Source organism: Pipistrellus kuhlii, unplaced genomic scaffold (assembly GCF_014108245.1).
Source record: "Pipistrellus kuhlii isolate mPipKuh1 unplaced genomic scaffold, mPipKuh1.p scaffold_m20_p_3, whole genome shotgun sequence".
In the NCBI taxonomy this organism is placed as follows: domain Eukaryota; kingdom Metazoa; phylum Chordata; class Mammalia; order Chiroptera; family Vespertilionidae; genus Pipistrellus; species Pipistrellus kuhlii.
This window is the reverse complement of record NW_023425529.1, coordinates 58,291,271-58,316,129: the sequence shown is the minus strand read 5'-3', so window position 1 is coordinate 58,316,129 and position 24,859 is coordinate 58,291,271. Positions and strand designations below refer to the sequence as shown.

Sequence of the window (24,859 nt, the reverse complement as noted above, 5' to 3'; positions counted from 1 at the left end):
CGACACCTTGGCTTCCAGGTGGCTCAGAAATGGCTTTTGGGTAAGGTGACCAGACGTCCCGCAGTCCCGATTGTTAACAATTTGTCCCGCGTCCCGCGGCGTTTTAAAAACGTCCCGATTTTTTTCCAAAAACTTTTTGGGGGCAGTCCTTTGTCACACCGCTAAAGCGTTCTAATTCTGAAATCAAGGTCATGAAATCTCGCCCACGCACAGCTTTTCTTTGCATTCAGATCTCAGTGCTTGAACCGCTTATTTCTCATTTATCTCCTTCTTCCTTTTCTACTCAGTTTGCAACCCAAGGTGCATAACTGGACGTCCACCCCATTGCCTCTCTGTGGTACTAAGTACCGTGCAGATGAGTGCAGTGCCCTTGACCCCAGTGCCCTTGAACCTGTGATCCTCTTGTGCTCAGGGTGACACGCTAACCCCAGCACACCGGCCAAGGCCATCTGTCCTTCTTTTTTGGTTGTGGTAATCCTCACCCGAGGATCTACTGATGTTTAGGGAGCGTGGAAGAGAGAGGGAAAGACAGAGAAATGTCCATGTGAGTGAAACACGTCAATTGGTTGCCCTTGGGCTGGGAAGGAAAGAACTTGCAACCAAGGTACATGCCCTTGACCGAAACCAGAATCGAACTCAGGACCCTTTGGTGCGCAGGCTGACCTATCCAGTGAGCCAAACCGGATAGGGATGTACTACTCAATCAGAGGGAATCTTTTTCCAGTTTAAAATCAATCCTTCAGTCTGTGTTCTTTAACTCATTCCTTTTTTGCCTTTTCAAAAACCATCGGATAAAAACAGCGAAAAGAAAATGGGAAGTGAGGAGTGGGACTGGTGAGTATAGATATCTAACCTCAGAAGTGTTGCTGCAAAAGAGAGCAGAGTTAGAGGGCTATGTAGGCTCAATAGAGAGTTATTTGTAATGGATGTTATTAGGGCAGTTTGCACAATGGTGGGGCAATTGCAAAGAGGGAGAGACCCAGGATGCAGGAAACAGCCTACCTTGGAGCAGTGAGAGGGATGAGATGGAGACTGCATGTGGAGACACTGCCATTGGCAGGGGCAGAGGCCTTCCTCCCGGTGATAGCAGGGCAACAAGGAAGAACGTACCTAGACCAGTGGTCAGCAAACTCATTAGTCAACAGAGCCAAATATCAACAGTACAACGATTGAAATTTCCTTTGAGAGCCACATTTTTTTTTTTTTTTTACTTTCTTTTTTTTTTTTTAATTAATTTATTTATTTATTTTACATATTTTAATGATTTTTTTTGCCCCCCTCCCTCCCTCCCCCATATCCCCTCCCTCCCCATAGTTTTATGTCCATTGGTTGTACTTATATGCATGTATACAAGTCCTTCGGTTGATCTATTATCTCCCCCAGATCCTCCTCCCCTCCCCGCTGTAATTTGACAATCTGCTTGTTGTTTTACTGTCTCTATATCTATCTTTTGGTTCATCAGTTTATAATGTGAGAGCCACATTTTTTAAACTTAAACTTCTTCTAACGCCACTTCTTCAAAATTGCCCAGGCTGTGGTATTTTGTGGAAGAGCCACACCCAAGGGGCCAAAGAGCTCCATGTGGCTCGAGAGCCGCATTTGCCGACCACGGACCTAGGCACTTTCCTAGGGGAGAATTTTGTATGAGATAGTTTCCTTTTTCAGTGTTCTCTGCGGCCAATACTGAGAGCAGAGATGGGCAGAAGATGAGTGGTCGGGCACCTGTGCTACGGCTTTGAAGAGAGAGGAAGGGAAGTAAAATAGTAATAGTCATTTTGGAGGGTGGGGCGTGGAGAATCCTACAGAGAATGAAAGAGGGACAGGAGACACAAAGAAATGGAGGCAAGACAGAATTCTGATCAAGCCTCGTTTATTGCAGGGTATAAGGATGTAGATATAGTTAGGGAGAATGAGGGAGTTTCCTCCAAGGACATCAGCGTGTAGCTAAGCAACTAAACCATAATTGTCAAGAATAGTTTATCTTCAACAGAGAACATTCTGTTGTGCAGCTGTGTCCCAACCGCAGGATGTTCGATAAGCAGAGCTTGAGTGATAGCCGTCATGGGTGGTGGAAACAATGTATCTTAGGCCATCCAGGTGCATGCCGGGGAGTACAGTTTCCCTCAGGGCATGAGTTCTGGTAGGTCAGAAACTCAGTGTCTAAGATGGAGGTGTCTTTTAAGATGGAGCCACTAATGCCAATTCTTTTTTGGCTCCCAACAGACACCAATCCAGAAAGATTGCAGACTGGTGACTAAAATGGCCTGGCAGACTTAAGGGCCATCTGAGATTTGTTGTTATGAATTTAAATGTATTTTGATTCATTTCAGACAGAAGGAGAGGGAGAGAAACATCAACGACGAGATAGAATCACTGATTGGTTGCCTTCTGCATGCCCACTACTTTGGATAAAGCTCAAAACCCAAGCATGAGCCCCGACTGGGAATTGAACCCTGACCTCCTGGTTCATGGGTCGACGCTCAATCACTGAGAAACACTGGCAGGTGTGGTTATGAATTTACAGTTAGATTTGTCAGCATGCCTGAGGGTTGTTGCTTTTTTCCCCAGCAATATAACCTGTTTGGGTACAGGTGAGATATATTAAGAGAGCTAAGTCATATTTTTTCACACTGAGAAAGACAAGGTATGAGTGCTTTAGTGAAAAATGTTTATTTTTTTTTTGTAACATGATAAGTTCACACTGGTGGTTAATTAGCAATTATTTCAATACTTTCAAGCTCATCTGCCTCCAGCTTTAGTCATTATGCATGAATCTAAGCTTATAAAATTAAGAAACAGCAACAGCTAATCTAACCCTTCTTAATATATACCTTTATGATTAGCAAGAAACATAAAAAAGTTTTTTAAGAGTCTCATGCTCTATCGACTGAGCTAGCCGGGCACCTTAAAAAAGTTTTTTAAAGGGCTAAAGTAGATTGATATATAAATTGTGAGTTCATTTTAAAGTTGTAACATTTCTAAGAAAGCATTTAAACCAAAAATCACTCTTAATAAAAATAATATTCTTAATGCAAGCTGTGTCCATTTTCAGCTATTTGGCATTCTGTTCCTCTGTCAATTTGATATTGCCCAACAAAGAATGGTTATCTTTTACTGTTTGGGAGACGAATGAACAAATGAACACATCAAATGCCTACTCAGCTAAGATTTTGCCCAATATTAATGTGTTTTAAGATAGTCTATTGTTACATATTTATCAAATATTGAGAAATACTGGTGTCATTCAAGATGAAGTCATTGATTAAGAACTGAAGGTCCTGGAGATGTATTTGGTAATAAAATTTTAGGTAAATTTTCACCAGCCTTAGCTCCATCAGCACACTGAAACATGTTGTAGACTTACTACCCAATAATTAACACGTTAGACAACATTAGCCTCTTAGAAGAAAGACCATATTTGCTCCTGCTTCTGTAAAATCATTGTTTATTTGAAAGAAGTGTGAACTTTTACTCAACTACTACTCCCTTGATATGAAAAGGAGACAAGAGGAGCTGAAGAAGGAAAGCTGTCCAGTTACACTCCACAGCCCTGGACATACTTAGTGAGATCTTTGTTTTGACAGTGAGTTTTCCAGGCCACCCTGTAGGGAAAGGTGTAAAAAAATGGCGATAAGGTTAAAGTACATCTTCATTGTGATAGATGAACATCAAATCCTTTGTGAGGACAAACTATTTTAACACTATATGAAATACAGGCTATTAGATCCAGGTATTTAATAGCTTATGACCATTTCTACTTATTAAATGGACATATGTACACCAAATACTTCACTTCTCCCCAAAGACTTGGCTACAGCATAGCATGCTGACCACGAGAGACACTTGCATTCCCTAACAGTTACTGCAAAGTGCATTCTACATTTACCTCATTCCAAACATTTCAAAACAGCACAAGGAACTGGTAGAGTGTGGAGAATCTTAAAAATTCTATAAATCCCCCAAATTAATGGAGGAGTAAGAGAAAAATATTCTGAATCCCTTGAAATAGATTGCTTCTAAGAGATACTTTCTTTAGCATATGTCTAAAGCTACTACTTTCAGTTCTCAGTAGCATCCTTGAAAATCTTCTCTCACCTCTCTCCTAACACAGGGCAAAAAAGCTCTCCCTTTTAACGCTTACACATACCATGCTCTGATGCCTTGTGGATCCCTGACAACCCTCTTTGCACAGGTTACAGCTTGAGTGATGTCATCTTGAAGCAAAACTGAAAAACAGGTGGTGAAGAATGAAGACAACTTTCACAGACATTTCATTTTAAGTTTAGGTTTACCCATTTTATTCTCTTAGGCTAAAATAATAAAGGCTGGTATTTGTTAATATATAAATAATTTTATGTGATAAAGAACAAATTGTAAAGCAGTATAATAGTATAATTTCATTTTTGTTAAAACACATGTGCCTGGCCGGTGTGGCTCAGTGGTTAAGCATCAACCCATGAACCAGGAGATCATGGTTGGATTCCTGGTCAGGATACATGCCCAGATTGTGGGCTTAATCCCCAGGAGGGAGAGTGCAGGAGGCAGCCAATCCATATTTCTCACATTGATGTTTCTTCCTCTCCCTTCTCTCTCTCCAAAGTCAGTATAATAATGAAAACCATAAAAAACACCACACATTATGTACATGTTTGTGTGTAGGTATATTTGTACATGACATAGCTTTATATTCACATATATGATTGATATATATTTTATCTAGAACAATATATCAAAAGTTACTAGTAGTCATAAATCTCTTGATAGTAAGAATTTTTATTCAGTGACCACAGATTATTATATAATACAAAATATTTTTAAAATAAATTAACTGGATACAAAAGAATATTCTAAGAATAATCTTTTCTATTAGAATTTTAACATTTAGAAATTTAATGATATCAATTTTATAATACTTCTCCAATATTTTCATTTTTATGATTTTATTTTTTTAAAAAGTCAGAGTGACCTCTGACTTAAAAAAAAATAAAATCATAAAAATAAATATATATATTTATTGATTTTTTACAAAGAGGAAAAGAGAGGGATAGAGAGTTAGAAACATGGATGAGAGAGAAACTTGGATCAACTGCCTCCTGCACACCCTCTACTGGGGATGTGCCCACAACCAAGGTACATGCCCTTGACTGGAATTGAACCTGAGCCAAACCAGTCAGGGCAACCTCTTTTTTTTTAATCCTCACTTGAGGATATGTGTTTTGTTTGTTTGTTTGTTTTTTGTTAATTTTAGAGAAAGAAGGAGAGAGAAAGAGAGAAACATTAATTGGTTGCCTCCCATACACACCCCAACTAGGGATTGAACCCACAACCTAGGTATGTGCCCTGTCGAGGACTCGAACCTGAAACCTTTTGTTGTATGGGATGATGCTCCAACCACCTGAGCCACCCAGCCAGGGTGAGATGGAGTTTTTCTAGGTTCCTGTTGCATCTTTGAAAACCTTTTCATTTGTGTTGAATCTCTATTCTTGTAAGCATAGCCAGCTGGGTCCTGTGCCATCACTTAAACATTACTTTCTCTTACCGCTGCAGGATATGCCACAGGCGTTAACTGATTTTGGAGTTTTGCCATCATTACACCAGTAGCGGCTATTGATCTGAAATATCCCATAATCAGTGCTTTTGCTTCCAGGATTATAGTTTGTAGCTCGTGTGTTGTAATCACTTTCCCATTTGGCTAAACACATCCCTGAAAAAGAACATGCTTTTAGTAATAAATAGCAACACCATATGACTTATACTGCATACCATAATCAGTTCTATATAGCTAATTTTATTTCACTAATGACTTACTTTATAAGTATAAAGATATAGGACAGGAAAGACTGTTTCATAGTCCATCCATATACCCATCAAACTATTCACTCATGCATTCAAAAATAGTTATTAAGGGGAAGTGTTTGAATTCAACCTAAACATACAGTGATAACATTGACACAAAGGGGCTAAAATACAAAGTAACTTTTTACAGGTACATCTTGGGTTGCATAGAAAAAAATGAAAACAGTTAATCAACTAGAACAAGCAAGAATAATGAAATGGCATTTCATGCTGCATTTCAGGGATCCTGACATAAACAGTGATTGAGGGGGAAATAGCTTCCTACTTATCCCTGTATTGAGATTTCAACATAATTGAATAAACAAAACTTTGCTTCATGTCATGTAGGGGCATTAAGAAAGAGAAAAACGCTGCATTATTCTAGGCTCACAGAGCCCAAGTTCCACATGGGAAATAGCTGGAGTCAAGTACCAAACACCTGGCAGAGATTGCTCTGGTGCGCAAATGTACAGTCAGCCTGCATGTCCCCTGAGTCTGAGGCAAATGGCAGGCTTGGTAGCACTCAAAGAGTACAATGGGTGGCAGTTTATTTAGAATGGTGCAGAATTTTGCACTCCGTGCCCTCATCTCTTCATCTGGCATTTCTGGTTCTAAAGAAACAAGTTGATATATATTTAAAACCATTTTAAGTATACAAATCCTCAACTAACTTTTTTAAAGAAGCCCGTTCACGCAAATCCCACTTCTCATTATTCATCCTCCATTAGTATCTGTTGCACACCTGGCTGGCTATGTGGAAGTATGGAGAGTTAACTTACAGTTTGCCAGGCTCACTCCTTTGTAGCCATCCAGTCCAAGTCTTTTCAAGGTTCTGGCCAGCTCACACCTCTCATAGACCTTGGCCTGGACGGCCACAGAGAGGAGGAGAAGCCCCAGAGTCAGGAGAGCCTTCATGTTGACTGTGAAGCCAGACTGCTCAGCTGGCCAGGGTAGGCTGGCCCCAGTATTTAACCCCTTTTCACTTCCTTCTCCTCCTGGTGGTGTGAAGGCTCTACCCCTCGAGATATGTGGAAAACGGGAACAATTTTTTGGTTCAGTGACTTCTAAAGGTTAAAAGAATTAATCCACAGGAAATTGATGAAATGACATTGTTTATTAAAGACCTGGCTCAGAAAGAATTGGTATTAGCACTGTTTTCAAAACAGGAACTTTCTTCTATTTTTATGAATTTGAGCAACTCTAAAGAAAAAAAAAAAACCCCCCAAAACAACACAAATGAACACTTTATACAAACTGAAAATGAGCTCTGATTCTTCATTAATGTTCATTTCATTAAATTGTTTTGTATGTATTCACATGGTGTTTTCATCTTTTTCAACATAAAATTATTATATGTACTCTGCATAAAAGAAGGTGACACCTTGTCTGTCGTTTTAATAGGTATATAGCACCAACATGATGTTACCCAGCCAGATTTCTACTTTAATGTTTTTGTAAAATTTTTAAAAAATATTTTTTATTGATTTCAGAGAGAGAGAGAGAGAAATAGAGACATCAATTATGAGAGAGAATCACTGATCAGCTGCTTCCTGCACACCTCACAGGATCGAGCCCTTACACCAGGCATGTGCCCTGACCAGGAATCGAACCATGACTTCATAGATCAATGCTCAACCACCAAGCCACACCAGCCAGTCTACTTTAATGTTTTTTACTACTATGATTTTTTAAATAAATAAGCCTTATGTGAATAACATCCCTAACCCTTATCAACAATGCCTTACCTCAGATTTCCATGTTAAAACATAAGGGCATTATAAAGTTGGGCGATTTTATAATGAAATCTACAGAATAGCAGAATATACTGCTTTGAAACCTGCCCCTTTGCCAGAAAGATTATTTTGAGCTGAAGGCAATTATGAAGAAACAGACCCACAAAAAGCTCTCTATACTATGTACCTGAAGGAGAACAGGAAATTGTACAGAACTCAATAGCTTACAACAATAGATGCGTGTCAGCCCTGAGGCAGCACATAACAAACTTGACTGACTGGCTGTTATCTTCTGTTAGTTCCCCATATATTTAGCTTCCCTCGGTTCACTGCCCTTGGAAGACTAAGGCTCTTTTCCTGTCTTGTCATTTCTCTAAAAATGTATTGTTCTTGGTGAAGATGCTATAAAAACCCAAGTGCTAGCCACCTCTTGGAGTTACTCAAACCTGCATTTCTCCCCAAGCATATATGAGATGTGCATGTTCATAAACATGTTTATTTTTTCTTGTTAATCTGTCTTTTGTTACAAAGTTCCAACTGAAACCCTAAAAGGGTGGAAGGGATGGGATTTTTTTCCTCCTGTACAGTTTCTGACAATGAGGATGGGACATCAAAAGACCCGTTTGGCTCAATGGATAGAGCGTCGGCTTGGGGACTGAAAGGTCCCGGGTTCGATTCCGATCAAGGGCATGTACCTTGGTTGCTGGCATATCCCCAGTCGGGGGTGTGCAAGAGGCAGCTGATCCATGTCTATCTCTCATTGATGTTTCTAACTCTCTATCTCTCTCCCTTTCTCTCTTTACAAAATCAATAAAATATATTTAAAAAAAAAAAGACTGGGATAGTCTGTGCTTCCCAGGGACTGCAGTTGAGATATGGGATAAGTGACAACAGACATCAGAAGGTGAGAATTCTTACCATGTCAATGTCACATATCGGACTACAGTCAAAAGAGGAGTTTTTTCCTTGTGTCTTCCTTTCCAAATTTATAATGGCAAGAGAAAACCATTTTTAAAAATAGATCTTGAATTATGACTCTTATAAATTTGCTTTGGGGCATTCATAAGTTACTGATTCTTAGCTTGCCAGAAACAGGTTTTCTTTTGTCTCTGTCTTTTGTGTCATTTTTAATAAACATGAAAATCATAAGATGAGCATCTCCATTTGTCTTATTTTATGTACTGAAAACTTGGGTTTGTAACCAGTGAGAATACTCTCTGGTTTCTGCCACTTTCTGATGGGGAGAAGCATTCATTGTCAAGCTTGCATCAGGCAGCCAGCTAGCCAGCTGTCTAGGAACCTAAGACTTGAAAAGCAGCATTATCTTTGTCTAAATGTGCCAGCTTTCTGGAGAGTATGTCCTTTAAAAAAATTTTTTTTAAAAAAATATATATATATAAAAAAATATAAATGTATGTATGCATATATAATATATGCATACATACATATATGTATATATATACATATATATGTATATATATATATATTTTTAATTTTTATTTATTTATTTTTCAGGGAGGAAGAAAAAGGGAAAGAGAGAAACATCAATGATGAGGGAGAATCATTGATCAGCTGTCTTCTGCATGCTTCTCACTGGGAACAGAACCCGCAACTTGGGCATGTGCCCTGACAGGGAATCAAACCATGACCTTCTGATTCATATGTCGAAACTCAACCACTGAGCCATGTCAGCCAAGCTGGAGAGTTGATCTTAATAAAGAGTCCAAGTATATAAAGAACCATTGTGATGTCTACTTTTGTGGCCTTGTTTATGCTGGAAAAATTCCCAATCCAGTATCTTCTTTCCAGTAACACGAATGAATGGGTCTGTGTTTTAAGGTGTCTCACTTTGTGGGAGATAGAAATGTCTTTACTACCTGTGACAATGAAGTCTTTGCTTTCTTGGGCTATCTTTGGAGTGGCTCTGCATCTTGAGAAATCTGCATCTTTTGTACACTTTTTGGAGACAGATCTTGTGTCTATGAATAAGCCATAAAAGGCTTATTGGTATGTAGTCACAATTGAAATAGGTACATCTTTGAAGATCTGGCCTTTCAAATCTAAAAGAATTTTCAAGAGAGCTCTTATCCTAAACAAATGTTCTATTGGAAGAGACAGAGAGAGAGAGAGAGAGAGAGAGAGAGAGAGAGAGAGGAGAGAGAGAGAGAGAGAGGAGGAGGGAGGAGGAGGAGGAGGAGGAGGAGGAGGAGGAGAAGAAGAAGAAGAAGAAGAAGAAGAAGAAGAAGAAGAAGAAGAAGAAGAAGAAGAAAGAGGAGGACGAGGACAGGACGAGGAGGAGGAGAAGGAAGTGAGGGACGGAGAGAAAGAAAGAAGAAAGAAAGAAAGAAAGAAAGAAAGAAAGAAAGAAAGAGAAGCCAGAACGCAAGCAAGAACGGCCCTTCATCACGCCGATGAAATCCTCCAAAGAGAATCTACCTGACGGCACGGGACCACACAAGGTACCATGCTCTGCTACTGTCCTGTCTCTCGATCTCACTTGTTCTCTGCGCTTTTGATCTCTCCCCCCTAAAGGATTTTCATCGCTCCTAGTCCGTCACTCGGACGGATCAAGATAGATATAAAAGAGGACAGATCCAAGATGGCTGCCCAGGTAAACACCTAGCTGCAGCAGCACACAACAATTTCAATAAAATACAACTAAAATATAAAATGGACATTACCCAGAACTACAGGAAAGCCGACTGACTGGAAATTCTACAATGAGAAGCAAGGAGAAAACCAGAAGGAAGAGCAGAGGAGCTATAAAAGCCTAAGGTACGGAGACACATGGCACACGAGCGAAGAGGACGGAGCCGGAGAGGAGGGGTGGTTGAGTGCCTGGCTGGCGTTCCCTAGCAGGAAAGAGATAAAAGCTCTGACTGTTGGGCCCCAGTTCTGACTGCTCTGAACCCCAATTCTAGGCCAGACCCGGGGGACCCAGGCTCAAACAGAGGGAGCTGGGCTGTAAGGCGGAACCCCGGGGGAGCGGCGAAAGGAAGTCCCAGAGGCACGCACATTGCGCGCAGAGAAGGGACAGTTGGCTGTGCCACGGGATTGCCCTGGTGGGAAGGAGACAGGGGCTCCAGACTGCTCTGAATGCCACCTCCAATCCCACTACCAACTGAACTGAACCCCAGTTCCAGGCTCATGGGGGGAGAGCCTAGACTGTTTGGTAGCAGGCGAAAATGGAGGGCACCTTTCTCTCAGAAGCGCTTGCAACAAGTACTGAAGGACCCTGGGGAATATTGAGACCCAGGAACCGCATAGGGCAGGGCTGACAGCCAAGGCTGTAGGCTCCACCCTGAAACTCCACCCCATCTGTAGCTGCGAAATGCGACAACGAAATAGATCACAAACGAAAGAAATGGAGGACAAAAAGCTACTGGATGTAGAGTTCAAATCTACTCTTATAAGGTTTTTCAAGAATTTCCTAGAAAAGATCGACAAGACCTATGAGGATATGAAAAGAGATCAACTAGAGTTAATAAGGAATCAACAAGAAATGATAAGGGATCAACAAGAAATGATAAGGGATCAACAAGAAATAAAGAATACATTGTCTGAAATAAAAAATATTATACAGAGTCCTAAAAACAGAATGGAAGATCGCAAGAATTAAGTCAAAGATTTGGAACATAAAGAGCCAGAAAACACTCCTCCACAGAAGGCAAGAGAATCCAGAAAATTGAAGATAATGTAAGAAACCTCTGGGACAACTTCAGGTGAACCAATATCAGAATTATGGGAGTTCCAGAAGATGAGAGAGAGCAAGATATGAAAACATACTGAAAGAAATAGTGACAGAAAACTTCCCCCACTTGGTGAAAGAATTAGACTTACAAGTCCAGGAAGCACACAGAACTCCAAACAAAAGGAATCCAAAGAGGAACACACCAAGACAAATCATAATTAAAATTCCAAGAGCAAAAGACAAAGAGAGAATATTAAAAGCAGCAAGAGCACCTATACGATTTTCAGCTGATTTCTCAACAGAAACCATGCAGGCCAGATGGGAATGGCAAGAAATATTCAAGGTGATGAATAGTAAGAACCTACAGCCAAAGATAATCTATCCAGCAAAGCTATTACTCAGAATCGAAGGTCAGATAAAGAGCTTCACTAATAAAAAAAAGCTAAAGGAGTTCATCAACACCAAACCAGAATTATATGAATTGCTGAAGGGGGTTCTTTCAGAAGAGAAAGTAAATAAAGATAAAAATTATGAACAACAAATATGTAACTATCAACAAGTGAATCTAAAAAGCAAGGAAAGTAAAAAAAAATCTGATGAACAATATTAACTGTTAAATATAATAGAATCAGAGGTATGGAAGGGGAGTGAACTGACGATTCTTGGGGAAATGAGGAGAGGCGGGATGTGGGAAGAGACTGAACATAAACTGTGCACCTATGGATGAGGACAATGGGGGGTGGGGAAAGGGCAGAGGGTGGGGTGGGAACCTGGTGGAGGAGAGCAATGGAGGGGGAGGAACATTTGTAATAATATGAACAATAAAAATTTATTTTAAAAAAGATAGATATAAAAGAATGTCTTAGAAAGTGTGTGTGTGGGGGGGGGGGGGGGGGTGTTTGGGGAGGAGGTGTGGACCTGAATGGGAGAAGATATTTGCAAACTACAGCTCTGACAAGGGGTTGAAATTTAATATACAAAACATGTAAAGAACTCATACAACTCAACACCAAACAAACAAACCAACAATAGAAGTAAAAAACAGGCAGAGGACCTGAACAGACACCTCTCTCAAGAAGACATACAAATGGCCAATAGCTATATGAAAAGATATTCAACTTCACTGACTATTAGTGAAATGCAAATCAAAACTACAATGGATACCACTTCACACCTGTTAGAATAGCTGCTATCAACAAGACTAGTAGTAAGTGTTGAGAGGCTGTGGCGAAAAAAAGACTCTCCACTGCTGGTAGGAATGTACACTGTACAGCCACTATGGAAACAGGTATGGAGTTTTCTCAAAAAAAATTAATAGAGTTACATATAACCCAACAACCCCTCTTCTGGGTATCTACACAAGAATTATGAAAACACTTATTCACAAAGAAATATGCATTCTTATATCCATTATAGGATTATTCACGGTGGCCAAGACACAGAGACGAAGTATCCTTCAGTAGATGCTTGGATAAGAATGTGGTAAATACACACAATGGAAAAGTATTCAGTGGTAAGAAAAGATGAAATACTGCCATTGGCAACAACATGGATTGATCTTGAGAATATCATGCTAAGTCCTAGCCCTGGTCGATGGTGTGCAGGAGGCAACCAATAAATTGTCTCTCTCACATCGATGTTTCTGTCACTGTGTCTCTCCTGCTCCTGTCCACTCTCTCTAAAAATCTATGGGAAAATATCCTCGGGTGAGGATTAACAACAACAATAAAAAATGTATGCACACTTTAATAACTGATAGCTGCATATCCTATTACATTTTGAAAATAAAATGTATTCTGCCCTTATATTATTCACAGTGTATATACATTTTGGGGAGACACCTGTATTATGGGCCTTCACTTAAAAAAATTCATTGAACTCACACTTTAAAAAAGAAAAGCACCTAGCCGGGACCGGTTTGGCTCAATGGATAGAGCGTCGGCTTGGGGACTGAAGGATCCCGGGTTCGATTCCAGTCAAGGGCATGTACCTTGGTTGCGGGCATATCCCCAGTAGGGGGTGTGCAAGAGGCAGCTGATCGATGAATCTCTCTCATCGATGTTTCTAACTCTATCTCTCTCCCTTCCTCTCTGTATAAAATCAATAAAAATAAATAAATAAATAAATAAATAAATAAATAAATAAATAAAATAAACCACCTACTCTTTAAAAAAAAAGAAAAGCATCTTAAATAGTTAGTACCCTAGATTTCTGGTAACAGGCAACTACGTCCCTTAGTTCTTCTTAGATAAAGCCTACTTCCTTTCTCAGTCCTGTGGAAATATTAGTCTTTTCATGTCTTTAAAATGTAAGCATCCTAATAGATAAGTGCTGGTTAAAGCAACCCCCAAGATAGGAGGTGGAGGGGCGTTTAAAAAAACAAACTGCTACTTTATATTCCCATAGGCTCCCTTGACCAAAATTTTAGTCCACAGACTCCATAAGATTAACTATTAAAGACAAATAAAAACGTTCCAAGTCTTCTCCACAACTATTGGTAAAGACTTTTGGTCATCTGAGCAGGTAAACTTTACTTGTTCCATCTGCCAAAAGCACCACTTAGGTCCAACCATTCATTTACAAGCTAGTTGAGTTTTGTATTATTGGATCTGGATTATTGTGGCTTTTAAAATAAAAGCTCTGAGGTCTCTGTTTGCATCTGTCTGTGCTTGTAGGTATGTTACTTATGTAATATTTTTCTTCCTCCAGATATTATTTCTAAAAAACTATCTTGTAGAAGAGTTCTTTTTAATTGTATTAGAGAAAATATAAGCATTTATAATTTTTAAGGCTAGTCAAATAAGCTTATCCCTGCTATATATTTGAGATTATAAAATTGTAACTTCAACCTAAGAACAAAACATACAATAAAAATGATTTGCTTAGCCAAAACCGGTTTGGCTCAGTGGTAGAGCGTCGGTCTGCGGACTGAAAGGTCCCGGGTTCGATTCCGGTCAAGGGCATGTACATTGGTTGCGGGCACATCCCCGGTGGGGGCTGTGCAGGGGGCAGCTGGTCGATGTTTCTCTCTCATCGACGTTTCTAGCTCTCTATCCCTCTCTCCTCCTCTCTGTAAAAAATCAATAAAATATATTTAAAAAAATGATTTGCTTAATATATGTTAACATGGCAGGAAAAAAAGCCACATGTTTAACTTTTTAAGTTCTCTGTTTCTTTAATTTTTGCAAGGAAACTAAGATTTATTTTTGGCAGCAAAAGGTTTGAAGTATGAGGATGCATTTTGTAAAAAAATATTTTTATTGATTTCAGAGATGAAGAAGAGGGAGAGAGATAGAAATATTAGTGATGAGAGAGAAATATTGGCTGCTTCCTATGTGCCCCACACTGGGGATCAAACCTGCAACAGGAGCATGTGCCCTGACCAAAATCAAATCGTGACCTCCTGGTTCATAAGTCAATGCTCAACCACTGAGCAACACTGGCTGGGCTGAAGATACATTAAGCATATATGAATATGATATGCATAACCCACAGATATAGACAATAGGGTGGTAAAGGATTGGGGTAAGAGGGGGTAGTTGAGGGTAATGTGAAAATAAGGGACATATATAATACTTTCAACAATAAAGATTTATTAAAAATAAATAAATAAATAAATAAAAATACAAAAAGAAGAAGAAGAGTCATTTTGTCCTAATTTAGAGGTTATTTAAAGGTTATTTAAGACTAGGAAAAAAAAAAAAGAGGATAAAGGATAAAACCTAAATAGGTATAGGAAGTGAGGAAAAGAGAGAGAGAAAGAAAAAGGAAGGGAAAAAAGGAGGAATTCTTATCTTGTGTGGTCAAGCTGGTGAAAACTGAGTTAATTTATTAAAGGGTTTTTTAGATAAGCTTTAATAATGATAGTGTGCCTGTGCAAAACTAGGATTTAATTTTCTCTCTCTATTAAAATAAAAGATTTCTCTGGACAACAGTGTGGTAATTGGGTGGGGAGGGCTGTGCTGGAGGTGGAAGAGGGTATAGAGGGGATAAATGGTGATGGAAAATTAAAATAAATAAAATAAAATTTTAAAAAAGATTTATCTTTACCCGTTAACTAACTTGCCTGGGAAACAAGGATTCTGTGCCTGAATTCTTTCAGGATAATCACCTGTACTTTGTGTCCTTCCTTTTTCAGGTCTTTGATTACTTACAGAAAACCGAATCTTTTCAACGTTCAAAGAGATTAGGTTTTTTCCTGGTGTGTTCCTTCCTGTATTTGCCTTGGACATTACACTTGTTCATAGCCGAAAGGCGATTGTGTATTTGAAATCTTTTGTCACTTCGGTTGAATAAATAACTCAAGTATTGTTTCACACTAACCTATGATCCTGTTTAATCAGTGCTCAAACCTTTCAATGTTTTTTCACAGCTTCCCAAAATCAAATTCTAATGAAAGTTATTCTTGACCTTAAACTGACTTTGAGATTTCCCAAATGGCCTCTGGGAAATCTCAAAGACTTGTTCCCTGTCCTTATAAAGAGAGAAATATTAAACTAATCAGGTTTATTTGACATGTTAAATTACATGGGAAGCATGTCAAATGAAAACGATATTAACAGTTCCTTTAATTATATTTTATGGGTATATGCTATTAATATAAGTGTTCAGAAATTATGTAAAATTTCTAGAAATTTTAGAAGTTTCATCAGACTTCTAACCACACCATTTTAAGTCTTTTGTCAACCACAGATAATTTTTATTTTACTCTGATGTTTTGTGAAAATGCTTGAAACTGCTAACCCCAAATCAAGCAGAATAAGAATTAATTATATGGGATTACATGAACTGATGAATTTTTTATAACTTTTTAATGACTTTTGTCTAATCCATTACTGGAATATTAAAAAAAAAAATTTTTTAAACATAAGGGTTTTTCCTCCCCTACACTATACAAACATATATTTCGATCTACATGTTACCTTTAAAAATGGTCATCTGAGCCAAAACCGGTTTGGCTCAGTGGTAGAGCATCGGTCTGCGGACTGAAAGGTCCCAGGTTCGATTCCGGTCTAGGGCATGTACATTGGTTGCAGGCATATCCCCGGTAGGGGGTGTGCAAGAGGCAGCTGGTCGATGTTTCTCTCTCATCAATGTTTCTAGCTCTCTATCTCTCTCCCTTCCTTTCTGTAAAAAATCAATAAAATATTTTTAAAAATGGTCATCTGAGGATGCTGTGCAATTTTAAAAATCTATGCTGGCAGAATTCAATAGAAATTGTGCTTCCACCCAAGCTGGTTCAGCTCAGTGGATAGAGCATCAGCCAGCGAACTGAAGGGTCCCAAGTTCAATTCAGCTCAAGGGCACATACCTTGGTTGCAGGCTCAGGGCATGTGTGGGAAGCAACCAACCAATGAATATCTCTCACATAGGTGTTTCTCTCTGTGTGTCTCTCCCCTGCCCCCTCGTTTCTACTCTCTCTAAAAATCAATGGGAAAATATCCTCAGGTGATTCATTTATCTTCTATAATTGAAACTTTGTAGCTTTGAGTGGAGACCAAGATTGGTCATTTATGTCATTGGGACAATTATAAGACTGTTCAGTGGAGTGGTGAAGATAGATCCATACTGAGGTGTGTTAATGGAAACTTAGAGAGAGAGGATTATTCTTTCAACATGCTCGACTTTGAGGCTATAAAATGAAAAACATAGTTATTTATTCCAGCTTGCACACAAGTAAGAAAACAAAACATACTAATTTTGGAAGTGGATGTCGACAGTGATTGGAGAATAATACAGTGCTCCAAAAATAAATTTGTTAAATTTTTGAAATCTATAAACAATGAATATGATTAGCCACTTGTGAAACTGTCTGTGAATGTTGGAATAGGAGTTTGGGAACACATAAAAGCCTAATTAAGGTGACAAGATTTATCATTGGGGGACAGGAGAAGAATCTATGCATAACTTAACAAGAATATAACTCAATTACATTGTCTTTCTTTTTAAAAAAATATATTTTATTGATTTTTTACAAAGAGGAAGGGAGAGGGATAGAGAAACATCAATGAGAGAGAAGTATCAATCAGCTGCCTCCTGCACACACCCTACTGGGGATGTGCCCACAACCAATGTACATGCTCTTAACTGGAATCGAACCTGGGACCCTTTATCCACTGAGCCATAGGGACCCTCTATCCACTGAGACAAACCTATCTAGGCTCAATTATATTGTTTCTTGACAATAGACTGAAATATGTAAAGTCAGCCTTGTGGGCACAGAAGAGAAACCAGTAAGAGCCAGAAGTTAGGGGCATTTATCTGGGGGTGTGGCAACCTTGAAGGTGCGCTGCTCAGATCTCTCCAGCTGCAGATCCACCAGTTTCATATGGAGTTTATACTGATCTCACCACCCAGCCACCGACTGCGCACACTAGGGGCACAGGAGCCAGGCCATTCCTTCCCAACGAGTAACTCTAGTCAAACTTTGATCTTTGGTTCCCCATCAGCATGGCTAAGGCTCCTCTTAGCCAATCCTTCTCTATTTCCCACCCTCATTTCACAAGAATGGTCCTACAAACTGCCATGTGCTTATACTTTAGATCCCTGGTCAGTTCTCACTCCAGTTTTCCACAACGACTATTTTCAACCATCTTATTGTTCTTATGAAGCTATTTTCTATTCCTCTTCCCACTCCTGAAAATGAAGCCGAGACTGTGCTAGAACTCCGGGATCAGACATGCTGCTGTCGCATCCATCTCTGGCTCTCCTTAGGACTCCGCAGTGTTTCTAAAGAAAGGGATGTCCTTTCTTCAAGGAGGAAGGAGTTGCTCTCCTGAGAGCTCTGGCTTTTCAAGAACACTCTTCTAGCCCCTCTCTCCAGATTCAATCTTAATCTCTTCCTTCTTTTGGTTGCTTTCCATTCTGCATTAGAACATATTTGAGCCTCTTCAAACTTAAAACGGACTCTACCAGCCCTTTAGGGAGTGTATGTTCCTATAGCTACCAACCTTTTTTCTTCAAAGCTAGACTCCTAGAATGGGAACTTACAGTTAGGTCTTAATGCCCTTACATTCCACTTTTTATCATGCTCTAAGATCACCATTGCAACAAAAAATAGCATACCTGGAATAAACCTAATTAAGGAGGTAAAAGATGTGTACCCAGGAAACTATAGCACATTGAAAAAAGAATTAAAGGAAGATACAACAAATGGTGAATATACCCTGTACATGGATTGGAAGAATTCATATCATTACAATCTCCATACTGCCCAAAGTAATCTATAGATTCCAGTATTTCTTATCTTGATAAATGACACCAATGGTTTAAGCATCAGTTTTTAACACCAGTATATCCAAACTTTTACCAATTGCTGCTAATCCCATCATCTAAATATATCTTTACTCTTCAATCCTATATATAAAAAAAAAGGCTAATCTGCAAATAGACCTAAAGGAGGAACAACTAAAAAACTGAACTGGTCGCTATGACATGTGATGACCACCAGGGGGCGTGTGTGGAACATGGAGGGCGCTGGCCGCAGCAGGTTGGTGGAGCAGGTGAGTAGGGGCACCAGACCAAGGTGGGTCACCAGTAGCTGTCATTGGGACGAGTCTCTGGTAGACACTGATAATTCTTTGCTCTCATGTGCTGCAGTCGTGCCCGACACACCTGTTGGCAGCGCTGGTCTTGCTCACACCCACAGCTGACGCTGGAGCAGGCTCTTGCTCTCAGCTGCAGGCCCTGATCACCCCTGAGGGCTTCTCCACCTCCCCCTGCTCCTGAGGGGCAATTGGGGCAGCAGCCACCCTTCACACCCGCTGCTGGTGCCGGCCTCAATCACTCTGCTCTGCATATCAGCAGGTGTGTGAGCAGGGCTGGGCCAGCACTATCAGCACGTGGGAGGAGCAGCATCAGGAGGGGGGCTGCTGGCAGGAGGGAGGCTGTTGGCAGGAGTGGAGCTGCCACAGAAAGGGGACCAGGGGCTGTGGCAAGGAGGGGTTGGGCTGGGGCGCAGAGGATGGACTGAGACCCACTCCTGTACCTACTGCAGCCTCGTGGCCCACAGTTTCTTTCAAGATACACAAACTTGTGCACTGGGCCCCTAGTAGATATTATATTTATGAATGCTTTGAAATATAATAGATGTAGTTATAGAAGATTGAATGTTAAGGGAAGAGGAGGAATATAATTATGTAGGTCAACATTTTAAAACTCTATGCATTAAAATCAGCAAAGTAGTTTTTTGTTGTTTTTTTAAAAATATATTTTATTGATTTTTTACAGAGAAGAAGAGAGGAGAGAAGGATAGTTCGAAACATAGATGAGAGAGAAACATCGACCAGCTGCCTCTTGCACACCGCCTACTGGGGATGTGCCCGCAACCAGGGTACATGCCCTTGACTGGAATCAAACCTGGGACCTTTCAGTCTGCAGGCCGACACTCTATCCACTGAGCCACGCCGGTTTCGGCACAGCAAAGTAGTTTTTAAAAATACCAATACTTGCTGAGACCCCGTTTGGCTCAATGGATAGAGCGTCGGCTTGGGGACTGAAGGGTCCCGGGTTCGATTCCGGTCAAGGGCATGTACTTTTGTTGCGGGCATATCCCCAGTAGGGGGTGTGCAAGAGGCAGCTGATCGATGACTCTCTCTCATCGATGTTTCTAACTCTCTATCTCTCTCCCTTCCTCTCTGTACAAAATCAATAAAATATATTAAAAAAAAAAAAACCAATACTTGGTCCCTGGCTGATGTAGTTCAGTTGGTTGAGCTTTATCCTGTGAGCCAACCAGTTAAATTACCAGTCCGAGCATGTGGGAAGCCGCTGATTGATGTCTCTCTCTCTCCCTTCATCTCTTTCTAAAATCATTAAAAACTTATTAAAATGTTTTTTGGTTTTTTTTTATTATTAAATTATTATTTTTGTACATATACCAATGCCCACCCTCCTGTACATACCCTCCCTCCCCAGAGTTTTGTGTCCATCGGTTGTACTTATAAGCATGTATACAAGTTCTTCGGTTGATCTTTTATCTCCCCCAGATCTCCCCAACCCTGTAATTTGACAGTCTGCTTGTTGCTTTACTGTCTCTATATCTATCTTTTGGTTCTTCAGTTTATAATGTTCTTTATCATCCATAAATAAGTGAGGTCATGTGGTGTCTCTCTTTCATTGACTGGCTTGTTTCACTCAGCATGATGTTCTCCAGTTCCATCCAGGTTGCTGCAAACGATGAGAATTTTTTCTTTTTTATGGCTGCACAATATTCCATTGTGTAAATGTACCATAGTTTTTGGATCCAATCATCTGCTGATGGGCACGTAGGCTGTTTCCAAATCCTAGCTATTGTAAATTGTGCTGCTATGAACATAGGGGTGCATATATTCTTTCTGATTGATGTTTCTAGCTTCTTGGGATATATTCCTAGAAGTGGGATAACTGGGTCAAATGGGAGTTCCATTTTCAGTTTTTTGAGGAAGTTCCATACTGTTCTCCACAGTGGTTGCACCAGTCTGCATTCCCACCAGCAGTGCACGAGGGTTCCTTTTTCTCCACAACCTCGCCAACACTTGTCGTTTGTTGATTTGTTGATGTTGGCCATTCTGACAGGTGTGAGATGGTACCGCATTGTTGTTTTGATTTGCATTTCTCTGATAATTAGTGAACTCTGGTTGGGTCTAAGCTCTTGTCCCTGAGACACTAATATTATTTGGCATAAGAAAATGTGGCCATCGAAAAATTAAAAAAAAACAAAACAGGTTGTCAAGTCTCTTCCTTCTGAATGGCCCGTGGGACGGACAAGTACAGATATACCAGCTAAAGACCTTGACCTCCCCACACAAACCAACATTGTGAGGAGCGCTGACTCTTGTGGTCATGTCTGTCACTCAGCGGGTGGTTTGGACTGAGAGTTTCACAGGTTTAGGGTCAGCCCTGCCTATGAGTTCTTAAGAATTAAGTTCTTTTCTTTTCTTTTAAAAAAAATATATTTTATTGATTTTGTACAAAGAGGAAGGGAGAGAGATAGAGAGTTAGAAACATCGATGAGAGAGAGTCATTGATCAGCTGCCTCTTGCACACCCCCTACTGGGGATAGGCCCGCAGCCAAGGTATATGCCCTTGACTGGAATCGAACCCAGGACCTTTCAGTCCCCAAGCCGACGCTCTATCCATTGAGCCAAACCGGTTTTGGCAAGAATTAAGTTATTTTCTACATTAGTGTTAAACTTCATAAGAACAAACATGGGGAATATTGAGCAGATTATATGATATTGCTCCTATTTTTGCAAAAATAAATAAATAAAACCAAGGCTCAGATTGATGAATTGATTTGATGGAGATCACACAGTTAGATAGTAGTGGGGAGAGGGGTAGACCTTGACCTCAGGGTTTGGCTCCAGGTCTATGCTCATTCTCCTGCTCTGCATTCCCTCCAAAGGATCAGCAAGACTGGAAGCATCAATGGAGCCGCTAAAGACATTAAACAAACAAAAAATGTGGGGGCAGCATCATGTCCTAAGGTTGAAAGGTCAGTGCGGCAGGGTTTGCTGGCCATTGCAGCAACCAGACAAAGGACCCCACACCCGCAGTGGCTTTAACAGTAAAGAACTACTGTCACCCGTGCACACTATGTGCAAAGGACGCCCTGCTCAGTGTGGTCTCAGAGAGACCCAGGCTGCGGGGAGCTTCGCCTTGACATGCTTCCATCTCCTCGGAGGCAGGGAAAAGAGTGAACTGTACACTGACTTTCAAAGCTTCTGCCTGGCGGTGACAAATGCCACTCTGCTCCCATTTTATTGATTAAAGTAAGTCACCTGGCCAAGCGTGCCATCAATACTCTCCCAGGGAGGGGCAATGACTCTCCTGAACAATAATAGCACAGTCTGCCACAGTTGCTCAAGCAGCTTTTGTGATCTTTTAAAGCCCTAACAGCTATGGGCAGCACCGTTGTCAAAATAGCACCTCTGGGTCTAAAGGACAGTCACTGATCTCACCTCATCAGACCATCACACTTGGTGCTTTGTGTCTGGGATGTGATCTCTTAGCCATCAGGGGCTCTGAGTTCTCTTTGTGTATCCAAATGTGCTGCCTGGAATGGCTAGAATCCAAGAAGCTGTGCAATAGTTCACACTTTCCTAGCCAGCCACTAAGCTCCTGGAAAGCTCTATTGTTCATCCAGGGACAGTCAGTACCTGGCACAGTGTCTGACACACACAGTGCCAAAAGTAACTCGCACGTGTGCTCACTGCTCTTTAAATCTTCACAAGCCTAAGAAGAAGGCACTGTCACTATGCCCATTTCACAGATGAGGAAAACGTGGCACAGAGGTTCAATGACTTACTCGAATTCCCTTAGCTAATGGTTACTAGTTGGAAGCAAGAGGGTCCACATTCTAAAGCTTACTGTGTAAAACTGTAAACAATAAATGTCGAACATATTGCTGAATCACTCATTTCAGTTTGTGAATTTGGGGGTAGCAGTGGGGTTAAAAGCATTTAATTGGCAATTCACTAGAAGGCACCATTTCACTATTGTGTACCAAGAGTATTAACACACCACTAGTCATAATCATCAATTGATAGCCTAGGGCAGTGATCGGCAAACTCATTAGTCAACAGAGCCAAATATCAACAGAACAATGATTGAAATTTCTTTTGAGACCCGAAAACTGACTTCTGCGCATGGGCCACGAAGTTTTAGTCACACTGTATGGGCGCGCCCACATGTGATATTTTGTGGAAGAGCCACACTAGAGGGGCCAAAGAGCCGCATGTGGCTCGCGAGAAGCAGTTTGCTGACCACTGGCCTAGGATAAAGGCCCAAATTGAATGCTCTCAAAAACCATTTTGGATCCTAGTCGATTTGCCTTAGTGGATAGAGCGTCAGCCTACAGACTGAAGGGCTCCGGGTTCAATTCCGGTCGTTGGTACATGCTCAGTTGCAGACTAGATCCCCAGAGGGGGCCATGCAGGAGGCAGCCAATCAATTATTCTCACCATTGATGTTTCTTTCTTTCTCTCCCTCTCCCTTTCTCTCTGAAATCAATAAAAATATATTTTAAAAAACCATTTTGGCATTTTATAGAAACAAGGCGCTTCTGGAGAGGAAACCCGTTTTACTGGATGGGGATGGCACCCTTAGGATCTCAGTTAATTTCTACCACCTCCTTTAAGGCCCAATCTCCAAACACAGTCACACTGACTCCAACATGTGGGTTTGGGGGAGACACAATTCCATCCATTGCAGGAGCCCGAATGAATTATAACTGAGAGCAATCCTTCCAGAGTGAAGACTGAGAAGGTCAAGGGACTCAAGGTCAGGTTATATTTTTTAAAACCTGGGCTTTGGCCAAGACCGGTTTGGCTCAATGGATAGAGCGTCGGCTTGGGGACTGAAAGGTCCCGGGTTCAATTCCGGTCAAGGGCATGTACCTTGGTTGCGGGCATATCCTCAGTAGGGGGTGTGCAAGAGGCGGCTGATTGATGACTCTCTCATCGATGTTTCTAGCTCTCTATCTCTCTCCCTTCCTCTCTGTACAAAATCAATAAAATATATTTAAAAAAAAAATAAAAAGAAAAAAAAAATAAAACCCGGGCTTTGAAGTTGGAAAACTTTGAGGGTTTTTTCGGGCTCTGCATTAAAACTGTGGGATTTTGTGAAGGGTCTTGGCTCCACTGAGCGGTTTCCTGACGATGGGAGCTCAGTGGCATGGCTGAAGAGAAGCGCCTATCTCTCTTGGCTGTACGAGGGGGTTTTAATCCATGGAGGTGACTGAATGATGACACAGAGAAGCTAATGTCATTGAAAGAAGATTTTATTGTTGGCGATCTGAAGAGGATGAACCCATCACACCATGTAGGTAGGGCCATGTAGGGTAGTCAGGAGGCAGAAGTGAGGACAGCATGGGCCCCAGTCTTCATTGTGATTTCCAGGGGAAGGGGGTGGATTGGCTAGTTTGTTTTATTTTATTTTATTTATTTATTTATTTTAAATAAGTTTTTATTGTTCATATTATTACAAATGTTCCTTTCCCCCCCACCACCACCATTGCTCTCCTCCACCAGGTTCCCACCCCACCCTCTGCCCTTTCCCCACTCCCCATTGTCCTCATCCATAGGTGCACAGTTTATGTTCAGTCTCTTCCCACATCCCCCTCTCCCCTTTTCCCCAAGAATCGTCAGTTCACTCCCCTTCCATACCTCTGATTCTATTATATTCAACAGTTAATATTGTTCATCAGATTTTTTTAATTTCCTTGGTTTTTAGATTCACTTGTTGATAGTTATATATTTGTTGCTCATAATTTTTATCTTTATTTACTTTCTCTTCTGAAAGAACCTCCTTCAGCAATTCATATAATTTTGGTTTGGTGCCGGGACCGGTTTGGTTCAAGCCGGGACCTGTTTGGCTCAATGGATAGAGCGTCGGCTTGAGGACTGAAGGGTTCCGGGTTCGATTCCGGTCAAGGGCATGTACCTTGGTTGTGGGCATATCCCCAGTAGGGGGTGTGCAAGAGGCAGCTGATTGATGACTCTCTCTCATCGATGTTTCTAACTCTGTTATCTCTCTCCCTTCCTCTCTGTACAAAATCAATAAAATATATTAAAAAAAAAATTCTGGTTTGGTGTTGATGAACTCCTTTAGCTTTTTCTTT

The 24,859-nt window shown here is 40.6% G+C and overlaps 1 protein-coding gene and 1 long non-coding RNA gene across 2 annotated transcripts; both read right to left on the bottom strand.

Annotated features, from left to right (window-relative positions):
* Window positions 1–3,073: 3,073 nt before the first annotated feature.
* Window positions 3,074–6,803, bottom strand: LOC118730248 (lysozyme C). The gene is made up of 4 exons (XM_036458055.2): window positions 6,615–6,803; window positions 5,540–5,704; window positions 4,148–4,226; window positions 3,074–3,602 (listed from the first exon to the last, which is right to left on the bottom strand). Exons 1-4 carry the CDS (start codon window positions 6,748–6,750, stop codon window positions 3,536–3,538), a joined length of 447 nt encoding a protein of 148 aa, XP_036313948.1. The 5' UTR covers window positions 6,751–6,803; the 3' UTR covers window positions 3,074–3,535.
* Window positions 4,636–5,229, bottom strand: LOC118730249. Its single transcript, XR_004991411.1, has 2 exons — window positions 5,181–5,229; window positions 4,636–4,966 (listed from the first exon to the last, which is right to left on the bottom strand). It is a non-coding gene; the product is annotated as an uncharacterized LOC118730249 (long non-coding RNA).
* Window positions 6,804–24,859: the final 18,056 nt, after the last annotated feature.